The sequence below is a fragment of the Canis lupus genome, chromosome 35 (assembly GCF_011100685.1).
Source record: "Canis lupus familiaris isolate Mischka breed German Shepherd chromosome 35, alternate assembly UU_Cfam_GSD_1.0, whole genome shotgun sequence".
Taxonomy (NCBI): domain Eukaryota; kingdom Metazoa; phylum Chordata; class Mammalia; order Carnivora; family Canidae; genus Canis; species Canis lupus.
The window spans coordinates 2,215,252-2,233,337 of NC_049256.1; the positions used below are offsets into that span (position 1 = coordinate 2,215,252).

General features: G+C 39.7%; 1 protein-coding gene across 7 annotated transcripts in view; it reads right to left on the minus strand.

Moving 5' to 3' along the window:
• The window catches only part of EXOC2 (exocyst complex component 2), a 224,900-nt gene that overhangs the window by 66,287 nt on the left and 140,527 nt on the right, over positions 1-18,086 (minus strand). For all 7 annotated transcript variants that reach the window (XM_038584007.1, XM_038584006.1, XM_038584008.1 and 4 more), the window contains 5 exons: positions 17,282-17,362; positions 16,831-16,890; positions 15,698-15,759; positions 11,892-11,958; positions 7,769-7,885 (listed from right to left, as the gene is read on the minus strand). In XM_038584007.1, coding sequence (XP_038439935.1) covers positions 7,769-7,885; positions 11,892-11,958; positions 15,698-15,759; positions 16,831-16,890; positions 17,282-17,362 — 387 coding nt within the window. The remainder of the gene's footprint in view (positions 1-7,768; positions 7,886-11,891; positions 11,959-15,697; positions 15,760-16,830; positions 16,891-17,281; positions 17,363-18,086) is intronic.

Consider the following 18,086-nt stretch of genomic DNA (forward strand, 5'->3'; position numbering starts at 1 on the left):
CTAGATAATTAAGAAAGAAAAAGAAAATTCTTAGCTTCCAGTTCAAAAAAAAAAAAAAAAAAGGAATTATGTATGTACAAAGAACAATCAGCCTGACATCAGATTTCTCGGATAGAACACTGGAACTTAAAGTCACTAGAATAATATCTACAGGAATAAAAGGAATTTAGTCAAAGAATCCTATATTGAGCCAAGGTGTCGTTTACTTAACAGAGTCCAAGAAACATACTTTTGGCTATGCAAAGATTCAAAGAATATGTATGACTCATTTACTGCAAAAGCGCTGTATCCTCAAAGTAGCAGACTGAGAAGGATGAACAACTGAGGATAACAGTGGCAGGTAATGAACTCCAAGTTCCCTCCTACCCTCCTTCATCCTCCTCTTTCTCTAATACTTAGGAACATAAACCTAAACAGATGATTAGACCGACTCTGAACATGTGAAATAAAAAGTATGACAACATAGAGGAAATTGAAAAACTGAAAAACAGAACTTTCTCAAAATGGCACACACAGTCCTCTATGTATTAAACTGAGTTCATTACCTAAAATGTGTCCACACAGGCATTTAAGAAAGAAATTTCACACACACACTTTTTCATAGGATAGAGCCTGAGAACATTTCCTACTTTGTTTAATGAGACAAGCAAAACCTGATGAGGATATTGCAATAAAAGAAAATTACAAAGCAACAGCAGCCCTCATGAACCAAAAACATAAAAATCCTAAGAAATTACTGGCAAATTGAATCTACAAGTAAATAAAAAGAATCTATTATAAAAAAGTGAAATTCTTTCCACAGATGACCAAAAAAGGATTTGATAAATGTCTCCTTCCAGCACTTAATTCAGGATTGTACTAGAGATATTAGTCCATGCAATATAGTAAGAAAAATATCAGGAAATAAGTAAAACTGTCTTTTCAAGACATACTCAAAAGCTGTAATAATATATGTATAATAACACAATATTAACGTAATACTTAATAAGATCATAGACCTGAGTGTAACAGCTAAAGTTTTAGGTGGGAAAAGCCTCTGGGAAAAAAATATTCAGGACACCAGACCAGGTAAAAATTCTGACAGGATATAAAAAGCATTAAACATTTTTAAAAATGATAAATTGGATCTCATCAAAATAAGAAATCTGTCCTCCAAAGATAGCACTGTAAAAACAAAACAGCAAGCCATAGTCTGGGAGGAAAAATACATATCTGAAAGTCACTGATAGAAAGGTAAAGAATCCAATTAAAACATATGCAAACAAACTGGAAAAGGCACTTCCAGAAAGAAGATATCTGAATATAAGTATCTAAGGGTATAAGAAAAAGGGCTTAACATCATTATTTACCAGAGAAACTGAGTGTTTGTAAGGACAACGGGGAGCAACTGGAATCCTCCTACACTGCCGCAAAATGAGACATCCCCTCTGGGAACTATTCGGGATTCCTCATCAACTTAGTCCACGTCCGGCGATCCCAAGATGAGCGAGTACAGATGTCCACAAAAGACCTTCCCAGCAGTGTTCACAGCAAGTCTATTCATAAAAGCCTTAAGCTGGAAGCAACCCAACGTCTCTTACAATGACAATCATCAAACAAAACTGAGTCATCCAAACCCAGCAATAAAAGCAAATAAGTTACTTACAGAAACAACAATTTAGATGAATCTCAAAAATCATTAAGTCGGAGCAAAAGCAGCTAGACACAAAAGATTACTGACTGCATGGTTCCATCTTACGTGAAGTCAAAGAACGGGCAAAACTGATGTACGCGGCCGGGAATCAGGACGCTGGGGACAGGGAGCCCAGTGACTGGAGTGGAGCTGGAGGAAAATAGATCTCGACCTAGGTGAGGGTACGGGGTGTACGTGCGCATTAAAGCCGCCTGCTTGTACACTTAAACTTGTGTGTTTTATTGTATATAATTCATATTGTAATTAAAAAAAAAACGGTTGGAAAATAAATGGAAGAGGGGGCAGCAGTGCTGATGTCTCAAGGCAGAATTAAAGTCAACAGCACCTCATAAATTCTGTTGGAAGAACTCAAAAAGATAATTTGTGAAGCTTTTGTAGCACATTTAAAGTACACCACACACAAAAAAAATTAAAAAAATAAAGTATACCACAAACTCAGCTGTTATCATTACTATTACTGTATTATCACTATCATTTTTTTTCAACATGCCCAATTTTACTAAAGCCCAATTCACACCAGCTGGTGAACTCAGATGTTAGCTACGTTTACTTGACCCTACTATGCAAGGAAAAGGTCTGTTTGTCGCTAAAGCACTATCCAATAGTGATGAATAAAGTTAAATGAAAAACACCCTTCAAGAAAACCACAGTCTAACACGGAAGAAAGGCAAGAAAATATTGATAAAACATTCAGAGAACATGGCTTACGTTAAGGTAGACAGGGTGCTCATGGGGCGCTTCTGATGGCCCAGGGAAAGGCTGTCTTAAGGGAGAAAAAGGTGCTAATTCAGTAATCATGCAATCAGAAGTAGATGTATTCACACACTCCTACATATGAGAACTGAGGAGCACCTCTTAAAGTGCTTCAAGCAGGGACGCCCGGGTGGCTCAGTGGTTGAGCGTCTGCCTTCGGCCCAGGGCGTGAGCCTGGAGACCCGAGATCAAGTCCCCCGTCGGGCTCCCTGCATGGAGCCTGCTTCTCCCTCTGCCTGTGTCTCCGCCTCTCTCTCTCTCTGTCTCTCATGAATAAATAAATAAAAACTTTAAAAAAAAATAAAGTACTTCAAGGAGCTGGTAATAACACTTACAGAAGAACAGAACGCATTAGGAGATGGCATTTCAGATGGAGGGACAAACAAGGCCTGTGACAATGTACCACGGCACCTGCTTAGGCAGAAACATGCACGTGGAAAGACACTCCTGGGCGCACAGCTGACCTGCAGAGGAGCAAGCGTGCACGCCGGCCCGGTGCGGAGAAGCTGGCGCCTTCGGCAGATGTCTCACTTCCTCAATAATACACTCGTCTTCAACTCATTCGAAATAGTTAAAAAATAATCATTGATTTTAATGTTCCCAGTTTAGATTCTCTAATTTGCTATTTAAAAAACATTCTTGTTAAAAGTGCTTCTTAAATAGTACGCTTCAGAGAATGAAAAAATAACTTTAAAAACGTTAATCTCATTTCTAAGATGACAGAAAGAGTACACTGAACTGAGTGATCTCCACCGAAATAAAATCATCAAACTACAATGAGAACATCTATCCAAGGAAGTATGGGTAACTAGGTTCGTCAAATTAGGATGCTTCTTAACATCTTTTACAAATGGACGGCCAGACAAGTGGCAAATTGATATTACTCTGTGTTATTGAAACAGAACTTGTCAAATGTGGACAAATAAATGCCAAGTAAATAATTTCTAAAAATGAACTCTTAATCCCTAGTAACGGTGGCACTATTAAAACAAAACTAAGGGCAGCCCGGGGGGGCTCAGCGGTTTAGCGCCGCCTTCAGCCCAGGGCCTGATCCTGGAGACCCAGGGTCGAGTCCCACATCGGGCTCCCTGCAGGGAGCCTGCTTCTCCCTCTGCCTGTGTCTCTGCCTATCTCTCTCTCTGTCTCTCATGAATAAATAAATAAAATCTTTAAAAAATAATAAAAGAAAACTAAAACAGGATGAAACGGGATATACTGTCACCCTGAAACAGAAGGACGCATAACGTCTCTAGGACTTAACAAGAGCCATCATTGCCATCATTCCTCGCTTCCCTCACCTTCCGCTGTGGTTCTAGCCTGGTGACTTACCACTAATCTTTATCAAATTCCCCAAACTCTTCTTTTTCTGTCAATTTTTTATAGTGAGATTAACCGTCTCACATCTCATTATTGCGGCTTCTCGTAACTGCTCCTATCTTCTTAACAGGGATAATCCTTTACTTGACTCTACATTATTTGATTTGGCCACTTACACAGAATGGTCTAAGGGGCATGGGAAATAACTTTACTGCCATTACCTCTTACACTGATGTTTGAGATCATACCAGCAGAGTAGGTTAGTCATTTTCCTTTACTTAGTAACAAAAATCAAAGAGCTTCTGGAAATGAAAAACAACTGAAGTATAATGTCAATACACAGCAAATTTCACCAAGATTAGATACAAATGAAAAAGTCAATGAGAAGAGAGAGCTGAATGAAATATTCTGAATCGTTAGAAAGAATTAAAGATTTGGAGGGTGGAAACGTGAACAAAAAATATAAGAGACGTGGAGAACAGAGTGGAAAGGTCTAACATATATCCCACTGGAGGTCTTAAAAGAGAGAATAGAGAAGAATAAATATTGAAAGGGGTTACAGCTGAGAATTTTTCAGAACTCAGGTGATTAAAGGTATCAATTGGAGTCAGGGGGAAAAAAGGCCAACAAAATACACCAAGAGACACATCATAGAGCAACTATGAAATATTACAAAGAAAATTAAAAAGATCTAAAAAGCAGCCAAAGAAAGACATAGAGCTAAAGAGATAGAGGGACATTCATAGCCTTAAATGTTTGTATTAAAAAGGTTGAAAGGTTTGGAATCAATCAGATACGTAAACAATTAAGCTAAGTGCTCAAATTACTGCGGCAGAAAACAAGGACATAAACAGAGATTAGTAAAGCCAAAATTTGAAAAGACTCTGACCAAGAAAAAAAGACTGAAAATATTAACTCTAGAAAGGGAACATAATCTTAGATGCAGCTGGAGTTGAAATAATATGAAACTATTATAAAACAATTTTATGCCAATAAATTTAGAAACTTAGGCAAAATGGACAAAGTACAAGAAAAATACAGATGACCACAAGTAACAAGAAGAAAGAGAAAACTACAATGGTTCTTTAACCATTAAAGAAATTGAACCAGTCATTAAAAATCATCTCACGAAGAAAGAACCACAGAGTTCTTATAAATATCCAAAAAAATAAATAAGTCCAATGTTATATAAGCTGAGAGGAAGAAAAAAGGGATATAATCTTTAATTTGTTTTACATGTTAGCATAAACTACATGCAGCAACGTGGATAAATCTCAAAAACAATTCTGAGTAGGAAAAACAAGTCACAGAAAAATACATACCATATAACCCCGTTGATGTTATTTAGAAACAGGTAATATTAAACAATGGATTATTTAGAACCCACAAAATGCAGATATAAGTGTCCATAAGGGAAAAAAGATGATACAGATGCGCAGGGAACAAAGGGTCCTGGGGAATATGCTCCATTTCTTCAGCCTGACGACAGGTGTGCATGTGTTCACTTTATTATTCTTCTATCTCACACCTACATAATCTAGTTTTTGGTACAGATAAAAATATTTAATACAAAAATACTTGAAAATAATTTTGTAATGTAGAAAAGAAACATACCGTGTTACACTGATGGTGATGTAACGTGTTGACAATGTTATTCTAATGTTATAAGCAAAACTCCTAAAACACATAGTATTTGTGTCCTATTTAAATATAAAATTATAATATGATTTTGACATAACTTAATTAATTAAATATAATTAAAATTGATTCTACTTTTGAAGAGGAGGCTCAAGATGAAGGGAATTAGCAACTGGCCATTTTTATGCCTCTACTGGTAGAAATACCTATAAGAAAGCAGGAGGAAATACGCGTTGAAGAACCTTCGGTAAACTACTAAATCCTACCTGGAAAGCGGTTTGCGAGAGTGTCTAACGTCTGGTGACACTAAGTTAGAAGCCCGTGGTGAACCATCATTTCCAAGGGCAGAAACAGGGTCACAGAATGGATAACAAACTGTTGTGTGAACAACGTGCCCCCACGGGTTTTCTGGGATCGATGCCTCTAGAGATTTCTGTCGTCTGATAAGGGAACTATGAAAAACAGTGGCGGCTGGCAGTATTTCTCCATTAATGCAAGAGATATTTACTTGGTTGGCATCATGAAATTAATGGATCCACTCATAATAAATGCAATCAGCACAAATGTTACCATCTAAATCCGATGGATGATATACACTGATTCATTCAATATGCAACCAAATGATATTCAACGCTGGTAATAAAAAATGCTATTCTGAGTGTGAAAAAATAGTCCATCATTTATTCTAAGCTGTACCCATGGATCCAACATATTACCTTGGTTTTCAAAATGGTATCAGCAACTCTCTCTAAAATAAATAAGTAAATCAACCTTAAAAAAAAAAAAAAAAGGTGGGGGGAGCACCCAGGCGCAATCAGTTAGGTGTCCACCTCTTGGTTTCAGCTCAGGTCATGACCTCGGGTCCCGGGATCTGGCCCCAGTTCAGGCTCTGTGCTCAGCAAGGAATCTTCTTGAGACTTTCTCTCCCTCCCCCTCCCCCCACCATCTCTTTCTCAAATATATAAATAAATCTTTGAAAAAAGATTTAACAAGACTAGGAAGGGTATCTGAGCCTACTTGTCTGTCAACTTCATTTTATTTCTTTATCCTGTCAACTGAAGCAGTAGGTACTATTCCTAACTTTGTAAAAACCTAAAGAAAACCAAACTTACTGCTTCTGTTATATGCAATTCCTAATCATTTATTTTTTAAATGATAAAAACCCTGTCCAATAAATAAATTTGTGTCACTACTACTGTTACCACACAAAAACAAAGTGTTCACTTTCTACAAATACTAATTCTTTACTGCAGGAGAGCACCTTGCAATTCTCAACACAAAAATTTCTGGAAATAAACTCAACGTTTGGCCTTACAGCCTTAAGTCATAACATTTCTCATCAGGATGATTAATCTTTACGAAAAGGCAGGAAAACAAGACAGAGCCACCCACTTTGACATTTTCATTCTTTGAAGAAAAAAAAATCCATTTCTAGTTCACAAACTGTAACTATCATTTGTAAAAATATGCAATCCATCAACAGTACTTTTTGATTACAAGATTAACAAGATCATTATCTTTCTTATTTTCTGCACTGAGAAAACTGTAAAAGTGGTTCTAGCTTAGTTTTACTTAGAAATCTGATAAACCTTTGCCCAAGAACCAACCAACCTTTAATAAGAAGGTCATTTCATTTTTCAAGTAAGCAGAAGTTGGTTCTTTTTCCTTTCCTGCTTACTTGAAAAAATATAAACAACAAAGTATAACATCTGAAAAAAAAAATCTGTTGATTTATACAGCATTCATTTTTGTCTGACTTTGCTACGTTCGTGGATTAGAGAGTGGAGAGCAGTAGTTTCCAGGTAAGTTACTGAGCACCCGATAGCTGTTCTACGCCAGTCTCGTGTGTGTCTGTGTCTCTGTGCTGGAGCACCCGTGCCCTTGCCCAAGCAGCAAAAAGCAAAAGCCTCCTGTGGTCATCGGGAAAGGGGGAGAGGAAGAAGAGGTGTGAAAAAGCAGGGGGAGCTTCACTGCAGGCTCAGGGAGTCTGCTCATGGCTCTAAAGTCAAAGCTCTAACCTAAAAGGAAACAAATCTGAGATGATTCTTAAGATTTGGGTTTGATGCCTTTCTTCCTATCTCTCTGCCTTCCTTTCAGCAGCCTGGGTAGGGAGTAAATCAGCTTTTGCCTTGAGAAAGCTTTGATGTAGAGAAAAGAAGACATTAAATTAATGATTTAAGGGGAGTTATAAGAAGGGCAAGAACCCTTCAGAGTCAGGGTGGGGTGAAGATGGGCAAAGAATATGGCTGTGGAGGGGATAAGGAGAAAAAAATATAGGACAAGCGAAAGAGAGAGTGTACTAAGAAAAGAGCTTGGAAACTAAATTGATAAAACCACCAACCTGTTCATATGACATAATTCGCTTACCTGTGTTATTTTCTCTATTCCCTGGAAGTTATGCTTTTCAAAATGTTCCGCTATATTTAGGAAGGTGTGACGTTCTAGGTAGCAGCAGTTACTTAGGACTATCAAAAGTCTCTGTTCCTAAAAGCCAAAACAAAGGTTTAGAAAATTACACTTACAGGAACAAACTGGGTAACGGTTATCGTTTGTTAAATTTAACTACAATTTCTTCATGTTTACTATCAATATTCAATGTTTTGTTTTTCTTGGCTCCTTTTTCCCCCAATAATAATATAGAGAGAAATAATATAATTCCATAATTTACTAACTGCTTGTCATTACATAATGCACAGAAGAGTCAACTAATGGTGCCTTTGCAATTTAATATCCATAAGGAAAACCAGTTCATTAGTAAGGTCTGATCGGCTGTTGTTCTTATGAAAGGGGTTCTACTTTACTGGTTACTCTAATATTTTCTGTAGCAGAAAAAAGCCTCAAAAATGCGTGTTTTAAAATAAGTACAAAAAAAAAACCCACAAAAAAAAAAAACCCCGCAAAAATTCATAGAAAATCAATCATAAATTTTTCATAACTTGAAAAAGAGTTATAATGCCATCCACATGATGGGTTCCTCCCAAAACTGGGCCTTCACAGATGTCTTTTATGTAGAATAGTTTTCCTCTTACGGGGAGTGATGGACAGAGGCAAGGGGACCCCCCCCCCCCCACAGCATCAAGTCACCAAGGGGCTAGATGTGTTCTCCGGGGTTCTAGCCAGCTTTAAAGTGATTTCTCATTACAACTGCCAGACCCCAGGAATGATGAATAAACATCATTTTACAGTTCAGAAGAACTATTTTTGTAAACAGAATTCCAGGAATGGCCGTTATCACTGCGGCTGTGGCTCACCAAAAACACTTTTCCCGTGCTCCCTCAGTGTGAGAGCATTCTCCAGAACAACAGTGACTAATTTAGAGCCTTGATTTAAGATCCTCTGACTAAACACTAAGGCAAAACTACTTTCCAGGAAAAATTTTCAACCGTATTTTGCTTACTATTTTGTACATGATCTATGTTAAAGTCAATATAATAAATGTGAAAAATAAATAGAGAGATACCTGTCTTGAGTTACACTTTAAACTCCATTGCCAAGCCCCAATAATTTCATTTAGCTCCATCAAAAATTTTAAAACTTAATAAATTTTTTTTTATTTAAAATATTATTTTCTTTATTGCTGGCAGAGTATGGCCCATTCAATGTTTTGTTTTTGTTTTGTTTTTTTATTTTGGCCAACAAATATAATTAAAGGGCAAGGGGTTATTAAAGTACTTTCAAACAAATGAAAGGCTGTGAATGGCCTTGAATTAATCTATGCAAGGAAAATAAATGATAAAACAAGGAAAAGGGATTATGGTATGCATAATTCCTTCACATTTTGTAAATAAATGGCCAGTGAAAGCCAAAAAGAAAGCATTAAGCAGCACTTCATAGGCACACAGGCCAGGCTGGGATATCTCTTTGATTATTCTCCTTGTAATCTGCATGTTTGTTTTTTTTTTCCCCAAATGAAAAATAACTTGAGTGACCTTAAGTCTTACTCTTGTAAGTGCATTTTTCTCCTGAAATCTAACCAATCAGAAGAAGTGAAAATGGGAAGAATAATTGAACACTACCATAACCAAATTCTTAAACTTGAATGATTAATTAAAAGCTTACTAAGAACTTAGATAAATATGTACGTTCGAAAATGACAACTCCACCTATCCAAGGCAGTACTCGCCAGTTATGCATTGCTTCAATTATTTCTCACAGACTCTCTGAGATGTAGGCACTACCATTCCAATTTTGTCCAGAAAATTAGACACCCCCAATGACATGCTCCAGATTAGTTAGTAAGAAGACAACCAGGAAGCAAACTAGTGTCTCCTGACTCCAAACCTGGGCCATAACTGCCTCTTTGCTGGATTATAGAACAGGATGATCTCAATAATCTGGGCCAAATCTAATGCGATATCATCCAAATGCAGAGAACATACAAACTGAATTTGGCATCAAATGAACAATTTTAAGGAATAAAACGGGAGAGATACGATCCTGGAACAGCAGAAGCAAGTATGAAGCAGCCGGGGTGTGGCTGACATAGGCTCACGGTGAGTCCATGGAGACTAACCTAATGCACCCTTTGGCTGCTTCCCAGTTGCCAGGGCCACAGCCCCGCCCTGTGCTCCGCCCTCTCCGCCCTCGCGAAGGACACTGGTGGGCTAAGAGGAGAACCACTGCCCCTCCACTAGGAAACGCTGGAAAGATTTAAGGTGTTAGCTAAGAGGAAGGAAGATTCCGAGCTCACACAATGAATGTTTCCAAACGAAAAGATGGTCCTGCCTGTAGAAATTAGGCTCGTTCTAAAGGGCAGAGAAAAAAGGCCCAGCTGGCCCAGCAGCTCTTAAGGCCCTCCTCAATTTAGGAAGTTCTTTCCTCCAGCCTGCGTCCCTCTCTGCTATTCTTTCTATGTTCACAGTGGAGAGAATGGTTTAAGCTCTACATCGACCCCCTCCGCTCCTAGTCGACCTGTACCCAAGGCATACGGGGCCGCCCATTGGCAACCCGCTGCTGTTTCTCCTACATCACCCCGAACACCCAGCTGCCAAGCCCAGAGGCGCTAGTCTTCACCTGACCTGACCTGATCCTCTACCAGGCCATGATACCGTTACATATTCCTTTGTTTAAATGTTCTTTCCCACCTCTCTCAGGAACCCTGCTCCACCTGGATTTTCTTCTCTCTCTGATTATTCTTTTTGGGGAATTTTGAGGCTCCTTCCTTCTGGCCATCCCTTAAATACTAGTATCCCCAGTGAAATTTTAAATATTTGGCCCTCCTCTCATTCTACTAGTATTTTTCCTAGTATGCTCATCCACTCCCAGGCCTTCTATTGCTTTTAAGGTGACCCTTGAACACCACAATGGTTCAAACTGCACTGGTCCACTTACACACAAATTTTTCTTTTCAACAAATACGGTACACTATTATAAATGTATTTTCTCTTATGATTTTAGTAACATTTACTTTCTCTAACTTGCTTTACTGTAATACATACAGCACATCATAATAACGTACAGAATGTGTTAGTTGCCTGTTATCGGTAAGGCTTTCCTTCAACAGAATACTGTTAAGTTACAGGGGAGTCAAAAGTTACACGTGGATTTTCGAGTGAACAGGGCACTGATGCCGCTAACCCCTGCATTCCTCAAGGGTCAACTATATATTACTGATTCGCAAATCTACGTCCACATTTCTTTCCTGGGGTCCTGACTAGTATATCCAATGACCCACTAAGTATCTCTGCTTGAACGTCACTCATTCAATACACCTAACCCCAAACAGAGTTCTTAATCTTTCCTAATATAACAAATTTCTTATTTAGGAATTTGTACTTATAGTATTGTGGGAATGAGATAGGTCATATGTCTTCTTTCTTGAGAGACACACATACATTTATCCGTACACACATGTATGCACACACACACACACACACACACACAACCTTCAAGCAAATGACAAACCAGAGAGACTTTTTTTTTAAGACAGATGGGTCTAAATTTCAAGAGTTGAATATACACATGTAATAAAATGTGTGTGTGAATTATCCCTAAATACACATATATACTAAAAAAAAAAAAGATGTAAATGTGCACATATAGTAGGTGGTATGGCTTTGTTTTTGCCACAGAACCTGAGGCTCAAATGAGATGCTATTAGGGAACTTACAGAAATAAAATAAAGAAAAGCAGAGCTTTTCTGGTTAAAGAAGAAAGATATGGGGAGATGTGCACCTGTCTTCTGCTTCCTCTCCAATTTTCAAACATCCGGGAACCACTAGGGCACCTATTCACACTCACAAACCTGTGAGTAGGATACAAGGAGTAGATGGAACTACTTAAGTTGCAACTTCGGCTAAACAGTTTTTAAGTGTGGAATACATATAAAATTATACGTTTACTAAAATTTTCACAAACTACAGCATAGCTCCAAAGTCCAGGATAGTATACTAAGGCAGTATTACAATAGCAAAGTAATTCAGACTGATTTATAAGTCATTATATAGTTTTAAAATGACATGTTTAGCTTTCTATTTATCATCTTACTTACAGAAGTCAAACTGAAGTCTTCATGGATACTTCCAAACAAATCAGGAGAAGAAACATCAACGGAAAGACTAAATATAGAAGCAAGTAAGAGAAAATTAAAATACGAAAATTAAGAATGTTCTATGTCTATTACAACTCAAAAAAAAAAAAAAAAGGAATGAACCCTGTGTAAATTTGACTTTAAAACCTTTTGATCAAAAATCACATAACTTTGGTTTTTTATATTTAAAAATTAACAGCAGAAAGTAGACACCATGGGCTATCTATTAATATAAGCCATATATTTGCTTTGGGTCTTCCGAATACTCAAGTAGATTTTTTTTAAATCACCAAAGGGGAAAATACCCGATAATTTAATTTTTAGGCACAGACTCAAATTAATTGAAATGTTTTTGACTCTCAGAATCTCCAAAGGACTTTTTCAAGCTCATTTTCTTATTTTACATCTTATAGGTGAGTAGAGTTAGAAAATTAGTTAATAACCAACAAGTGACCAAAGATAGAAAATTGCAGAAGAGGAAATAGTATAATCTACTGATTAGTTGATATAACAGGATGATAATAAACACTTTAGCAGGAATTCTCTCTCTCTTTTTTTTTAAGATCTTATTTATTTATTCATGAGACACACAGAGAGAGAGGCAGAGACACAGGCAGAGGGAGAAGCAGGCTCCTCGCAGGGAGCCGGATGTCGGACTCGATCCCAGGACCCTGGGGTCACGACCTGAGCTGAAGGCAGATGCTTAACCGCTGAGCCACCCAGGCGTCCCTTAGCAGGAATTCTTTTCCTTAAACCTTACCAATGGATTTTAGAATTCATATGGAACACTAAATAGATGAAAATATCAAATAACATTTTAAAAGAGAATACAAAGATACCAATCTGAACAATAAAAAACTAATGAATATTAAAAAAACACAAAAAGATGTAAGACATGTATGATTGAATGGAACAGGAAAAAAAGTTCAGAAATATATAGAAAACCCCAAAGACTCCACCAAGAAACTACTAGAAATAATAAATGAATTCAGTAAAGTCACAGGATATAAAATCAATGTACAGAAATCTATTGCATTTCTATACAATAATGAAGCAACAGAAAGAGAAATTTAAAAAAAAATCCCATTTATAATTGCACCAAAAATAATAAAATACCTATGAATAAACCTAACCAAACAAGTGAAAGATCTATACTCTGAAATCTACAAAAGATAAATGGAAGAAGACAAACAAAAAAACGGAAAGACATTCCATGCTCATGAATTAGAAGAACATTGTTAAAATGTCTATACCACCCGAAGCAAAATATACTTTTAATGCAATCCCTATCAAAATACCAATAGTATTTTTCACAGAACTAGAACAAATAATCCTAAAATTTATATGGAAGCGTAAAGACCCCAAATAGCCAAAGCAATCTTGAAAAAGCAAAGCAAAGCTGGAGGCATCACAGTTCTGGACGTGGATTATATTACAAAGCTGTAGTGTTCTGGACAGTATGGTAGTGGCACAAAAATGGACACATGGATCAATGGAACAAAACAGAAAACCAAGAAATAAACCCGTATTATATGGTGACTTAGTCTTCAATAAAACAGGATAGAATATGCAATGCGCAGAGGACGGTCTCTTCAACAAATGGTGTTGGGGAAACCGGGCAGCAATGTTCAAAAGAAAGAAACGGGACTACTTCATTATACCATAAACAAAAATGAATTCAAAATGCACTAAAGACCTAAATGTGAGACCTGAAATCCTAAGAGTCCTAGTACAGAACACAGGCAGGAACTCCTTTGACACCAGCTGGAGCAATTTTTTCTAGATAACTTCCCTGATGCAAAGGAAACAAAAGCAAAGGTCAACCACTGGGACTACATCGAAATAAAAAGCTTCTGCACAGCGAAGGAAACAATTAGCAAAACTACACGGTACAAGGCAGCCCACGGGACGGGAGAAGATATTTACAAACGACACACCCAATGAAGGGTTCGTATCCAAGACGTACGAAGAACTCCTAACATTCAACACCCAAAGAACAAATAATCCAATTTAAAAATGAGCAGAACACGCGAACAGACACCCGGATGGCCAACGGACACGTGGAGAGATGCTCACCGTCGCTCAGCATCAGGGAACTGCAAATGGAAGCTACGGCGAGGTGCCACCTCACCCCGTCAGCGCGGCTGACACCAACACAGGGAACGCACGGTGGGACGCCCGGGTGGCTCAGTGGCTGCGCGTGTGCTCAAGAAACCCAGGGTGTCGGCGCGCGTGTGGAGGAAAAGGAACACTCAGGCGGTGTTAGCGGGAACACAGATTGGCACAGCCACTCTGCAGAACCGTGCGGAGGTGCCTTAAGGATCCAGCAAGCGCACGGCTGACGTCTTTCCCCAAAGGATACAAAAACGCTGACCATGATGCTTTTATAGCAGCATCTTCAGTAACAGTCAAATTAAGGAAAGAGCCCACGTGTCCATCAACCAATAAGCGGATAATGATGTGGTGTGTGTGTGTGTGTGTGTGTATATATATGTGGATTATTACTCAGCCACAAAAAAGAGTGAAATCTTGCTATTTGCCACGATGGGGATAAAGCTAGAGAGTGTTATGCTAAGTGAAATAAGTCAGTGAGAAAAAAACAGATACCATATGATTTCACCCATATGGGTAATTCAGGAAACAAAACAAAGGAACAAAGCGAAAAAGAGAAAGAGAGAGAGAGAGAGAGACCAACCAAGAAACAGACTTAACTTCAGAGAACTGACGATTACCGGAGCACAGGGAGTGGGGCTGGGTAACACGGGTGATGGGGATGAAGGAGGGCACCTGTGATGAACACGCGCGATGCATGGAGCTGTCGGATCACCGCCCTGCACACTGCACTGTATGTGTGTGTATATATGAAACACTTACGTGGAATTTAAGACAAAATGAAATTAAGAAAAAAGTTCAGAAACACGTAGCCTATGTAATAGAATTAATGGTGTCTGAAACAGAAATGATAAGAAAGCAATATGGGAAGAAAAACGCATTCAATCAACAATATCAGTGGATTGATTAACAATACAAAGTACTGGTGGACTGTGTTAAACATATAAAACCGAATCAATATTTATTAAGTCTCCAAGAGGCAGGAGTATTATATACTGAGTGGCAAAAACCAACACCAAGAAAACCCAAACGTAGAAAACTTCTCAAATTACCCATTATAGACTTAAGAGGCATTTACTTCAGTATTTTCCGTGTCAGAGTATTAACCTTTGGTGCGCAGAAGTGACACGTGCCAAGTATCATTCAGTAACATTCAGATAAGTTACATTACTAAAAGATCCCATCCAACAGTATTATAAAAGAATTACTACCAGAATTTGTAAATATTAAGAATCAAGATGTGTCCTCTGGAGCTCAAATAACAGCCTGACCCAGACTTCATTCTAGTAGAAAGATTAGTCGTTAACAAGAACATTACTAATTCTCTAACATCAGAATTCTAAAGGTCATCAACCAGGAGTTCTATATTTTAATTTTCATTCTTGTTATTCATAAAACTTGTTCCTTTCAATAATTAGTAAGCCAACCAGGTGTTCAGTTTACTCAGCATGTCTCTAGCAACACTAAGATGGGTTCAGAAGGTAAAAAACTATCAAAAAGATCCACGTCAAATACGTAAAAACATAATTAATTCTAATACACACAACCTATCTTATCCGTCTCATTGTCCCAGGATATGAGACTACATGTCAAACATCAGGCTAGATTTTTAATCCTCCTAAATGCATCAGCGAGACTAGGTTCAGTCTACTTACTGTGTAGTATCTACATCTGCATCAGGCTTGGTGCTCAACTGTTCCAGGCAGTATATAAAAATCTATGTCAAAAATAAGAAGTTTCAGTAACATGAACTCTTAGATACTAATCTGTTCGGACATTAAAAATAATTTCCTGGGGCGCGTGGGTGGCTCAGTCAGCAAAGCGTCTGCCTTCGGCCCAGGCCAAGTCCCAGGGTGCGGGGTTCGAACACCGCATCGGGCTCCCTGCTCAGAGGGGGGCCTGCTTCTCCCTCTACCTGCTGCTCTCCCTGCTTGTGCTCTTTCAAATAAATAAATAAAATCTTCAGAAAAAATGACTTTCTGTACATAAACTGTTTTTTTTTTTGTTTTTTCTTTTTTAAAGAGAGCATGTGCACATGCACGTGCAGGTGGAGGGGGACGGGGCAGAGGGCGAGAGAGACTCCAGCAGCCTCGACGCCTCGCACCAGAGCCGGACACAGCTCGATCCCACAGCCCTGCGATGGTGATCTGAGCCAAAATCAAGGGCCAGATGCTTGAGCGACTGACACACCCAGGTGCCCCAATAATTTTACATAAATAACCTCCCCCGCAGAAATACATAGAAGTGGCGTGTGAGTACGTGCATGTCCCAGGAGACAGGAGACATATCCCATATGCACGCACTGGGAACTTTACGCCCATGTGCACAACGTGAGCGACAGGACATTAAAATCACCGTGTTCTGATTCAACTATACATTCTTGACTATATTTCGGGAAGACGACCTGCTCCCTCCTTTCAGCCGCTCATCACATGCTCACGTTTGCTCATGTTCCCACAAAGCACCAGGCCTGATCCTAATGGAAGAGCTTCAAGCTCTAGATACGAGGTAAACGACGATCACCTCATTAGATTCGGGCTGCAACAAAAATCCCCGTAAAGTACGGGAGCACCGAAAAAGGGGAAGGACAGCGGGGGGCTGCTAGGACAAGCAGGGATTCATCTTTCCTTCAACTTTGTCTTGTTACCGAACTTGCCATAATGTTACGGACTCGGGCAAGACGAGCAAAGGATGCACGCTCCCCACGTGTCCTCCATCCTCACTAAGAGGCCCTTCGCTGCAACTCGCTTCCCTTCGGGCGTCGGCGCATCGTGCCTCTGCACGTTACCTGCAGGATGTTGATGCTCAGTTGACAGACGTCCTCCTGTGTTCTCGGCTGTTGAAAGACCTGTAGGGAAGAATTTGGGTAGACGTTCTTGGACTCCACTAGGAAAACAGGACTTTTTTAAAATCAAGTTTGACATAAAAAATTCACACGTGGGAAACTGCTTCCAGCGTGGGTGACCTTTGTCTCAAAGGGAGAGGACTAAAGAGCTGCCTGAGAAAGGAGCTGCGAGGAGCTGCTGACAGCGTGCAGGCCGCGACCTCCGGCTGACAAAGCGTTGCAGGCCCGGCTCACGCTGTGACCTCCCTCGGCCTAGCTGGGAACCCGGATGGGAACCCGGGACGGGCAGCCCGCAGCGAGGTGGAGGGCAGCACGCAAACGGCCGAGGGAGACGCTCTCCTGGGCCGAGGACCCGTTTCCCGCTGCGATCCGCGCGTCCCCGACGGCGACTCACACTGGCTTCCCCGGGCTTGCACTCCAGGACACCCTTGAGCGACTGCAGGGAGTGCACGATGCACTGCTCAAACTGGCACGGCTGAGGGAAGAGGAAAGGCACGATGTCAAAATTCAAAAGTAAGCCCCGGTCAGCAGGGCATTTAACAGAAGCGCATTAGGGCCCCAACTCTCTACCGTACGGATTCACTGAAAGGGGAACGGATGCCAACAGTCTCCTGGTCACCAAGACTTACACTTGGCATGTTCTGACTCGACATTTAAGGGTGGGCAAATCTGGAGATTCTCAGCTACAGCTACTTCACCTACAACAGAGACCAGCTGTAACTAGAACTTTTCTTCAAAATTCTACTCTTCTGAGACGCAAGTGACCTGATAAAGAGCAGATACAACAAGTTCGTATTTTATTGCTTTGAGAGAGAGAAAGCATGCATGAGCGGGGAGGGGGAAGGGCAGAGAGAGAGAGAGAGAGAGAGAGAGAATCTTTTTCTTTTTTTCTTTTTTTTAAAGATTTTACTTATTTATTCATGAGAGACACACACAGAGAGGCAGAGACCCAGGCAGAGGGAGAAGCAGGATCCCTCTGGGGAGCCCAACGTGTGACTCGATCCTGGGACCCTGGGGTCACTGAGCCACCCAGGTGTCCTGAGAGAGAGAATCTTAATTAAGCAAGCTCTGCGCTCAGCCTGGAGCCCAACGTGGGGCTCGATCTCACGACCCCAAGATCATGACCTGGGCTGAAATCAGGAGTCAGACACCTGACTGACTGAGCCACCCAGGCGCCCCAAGAAAATTTTATTTTTAAA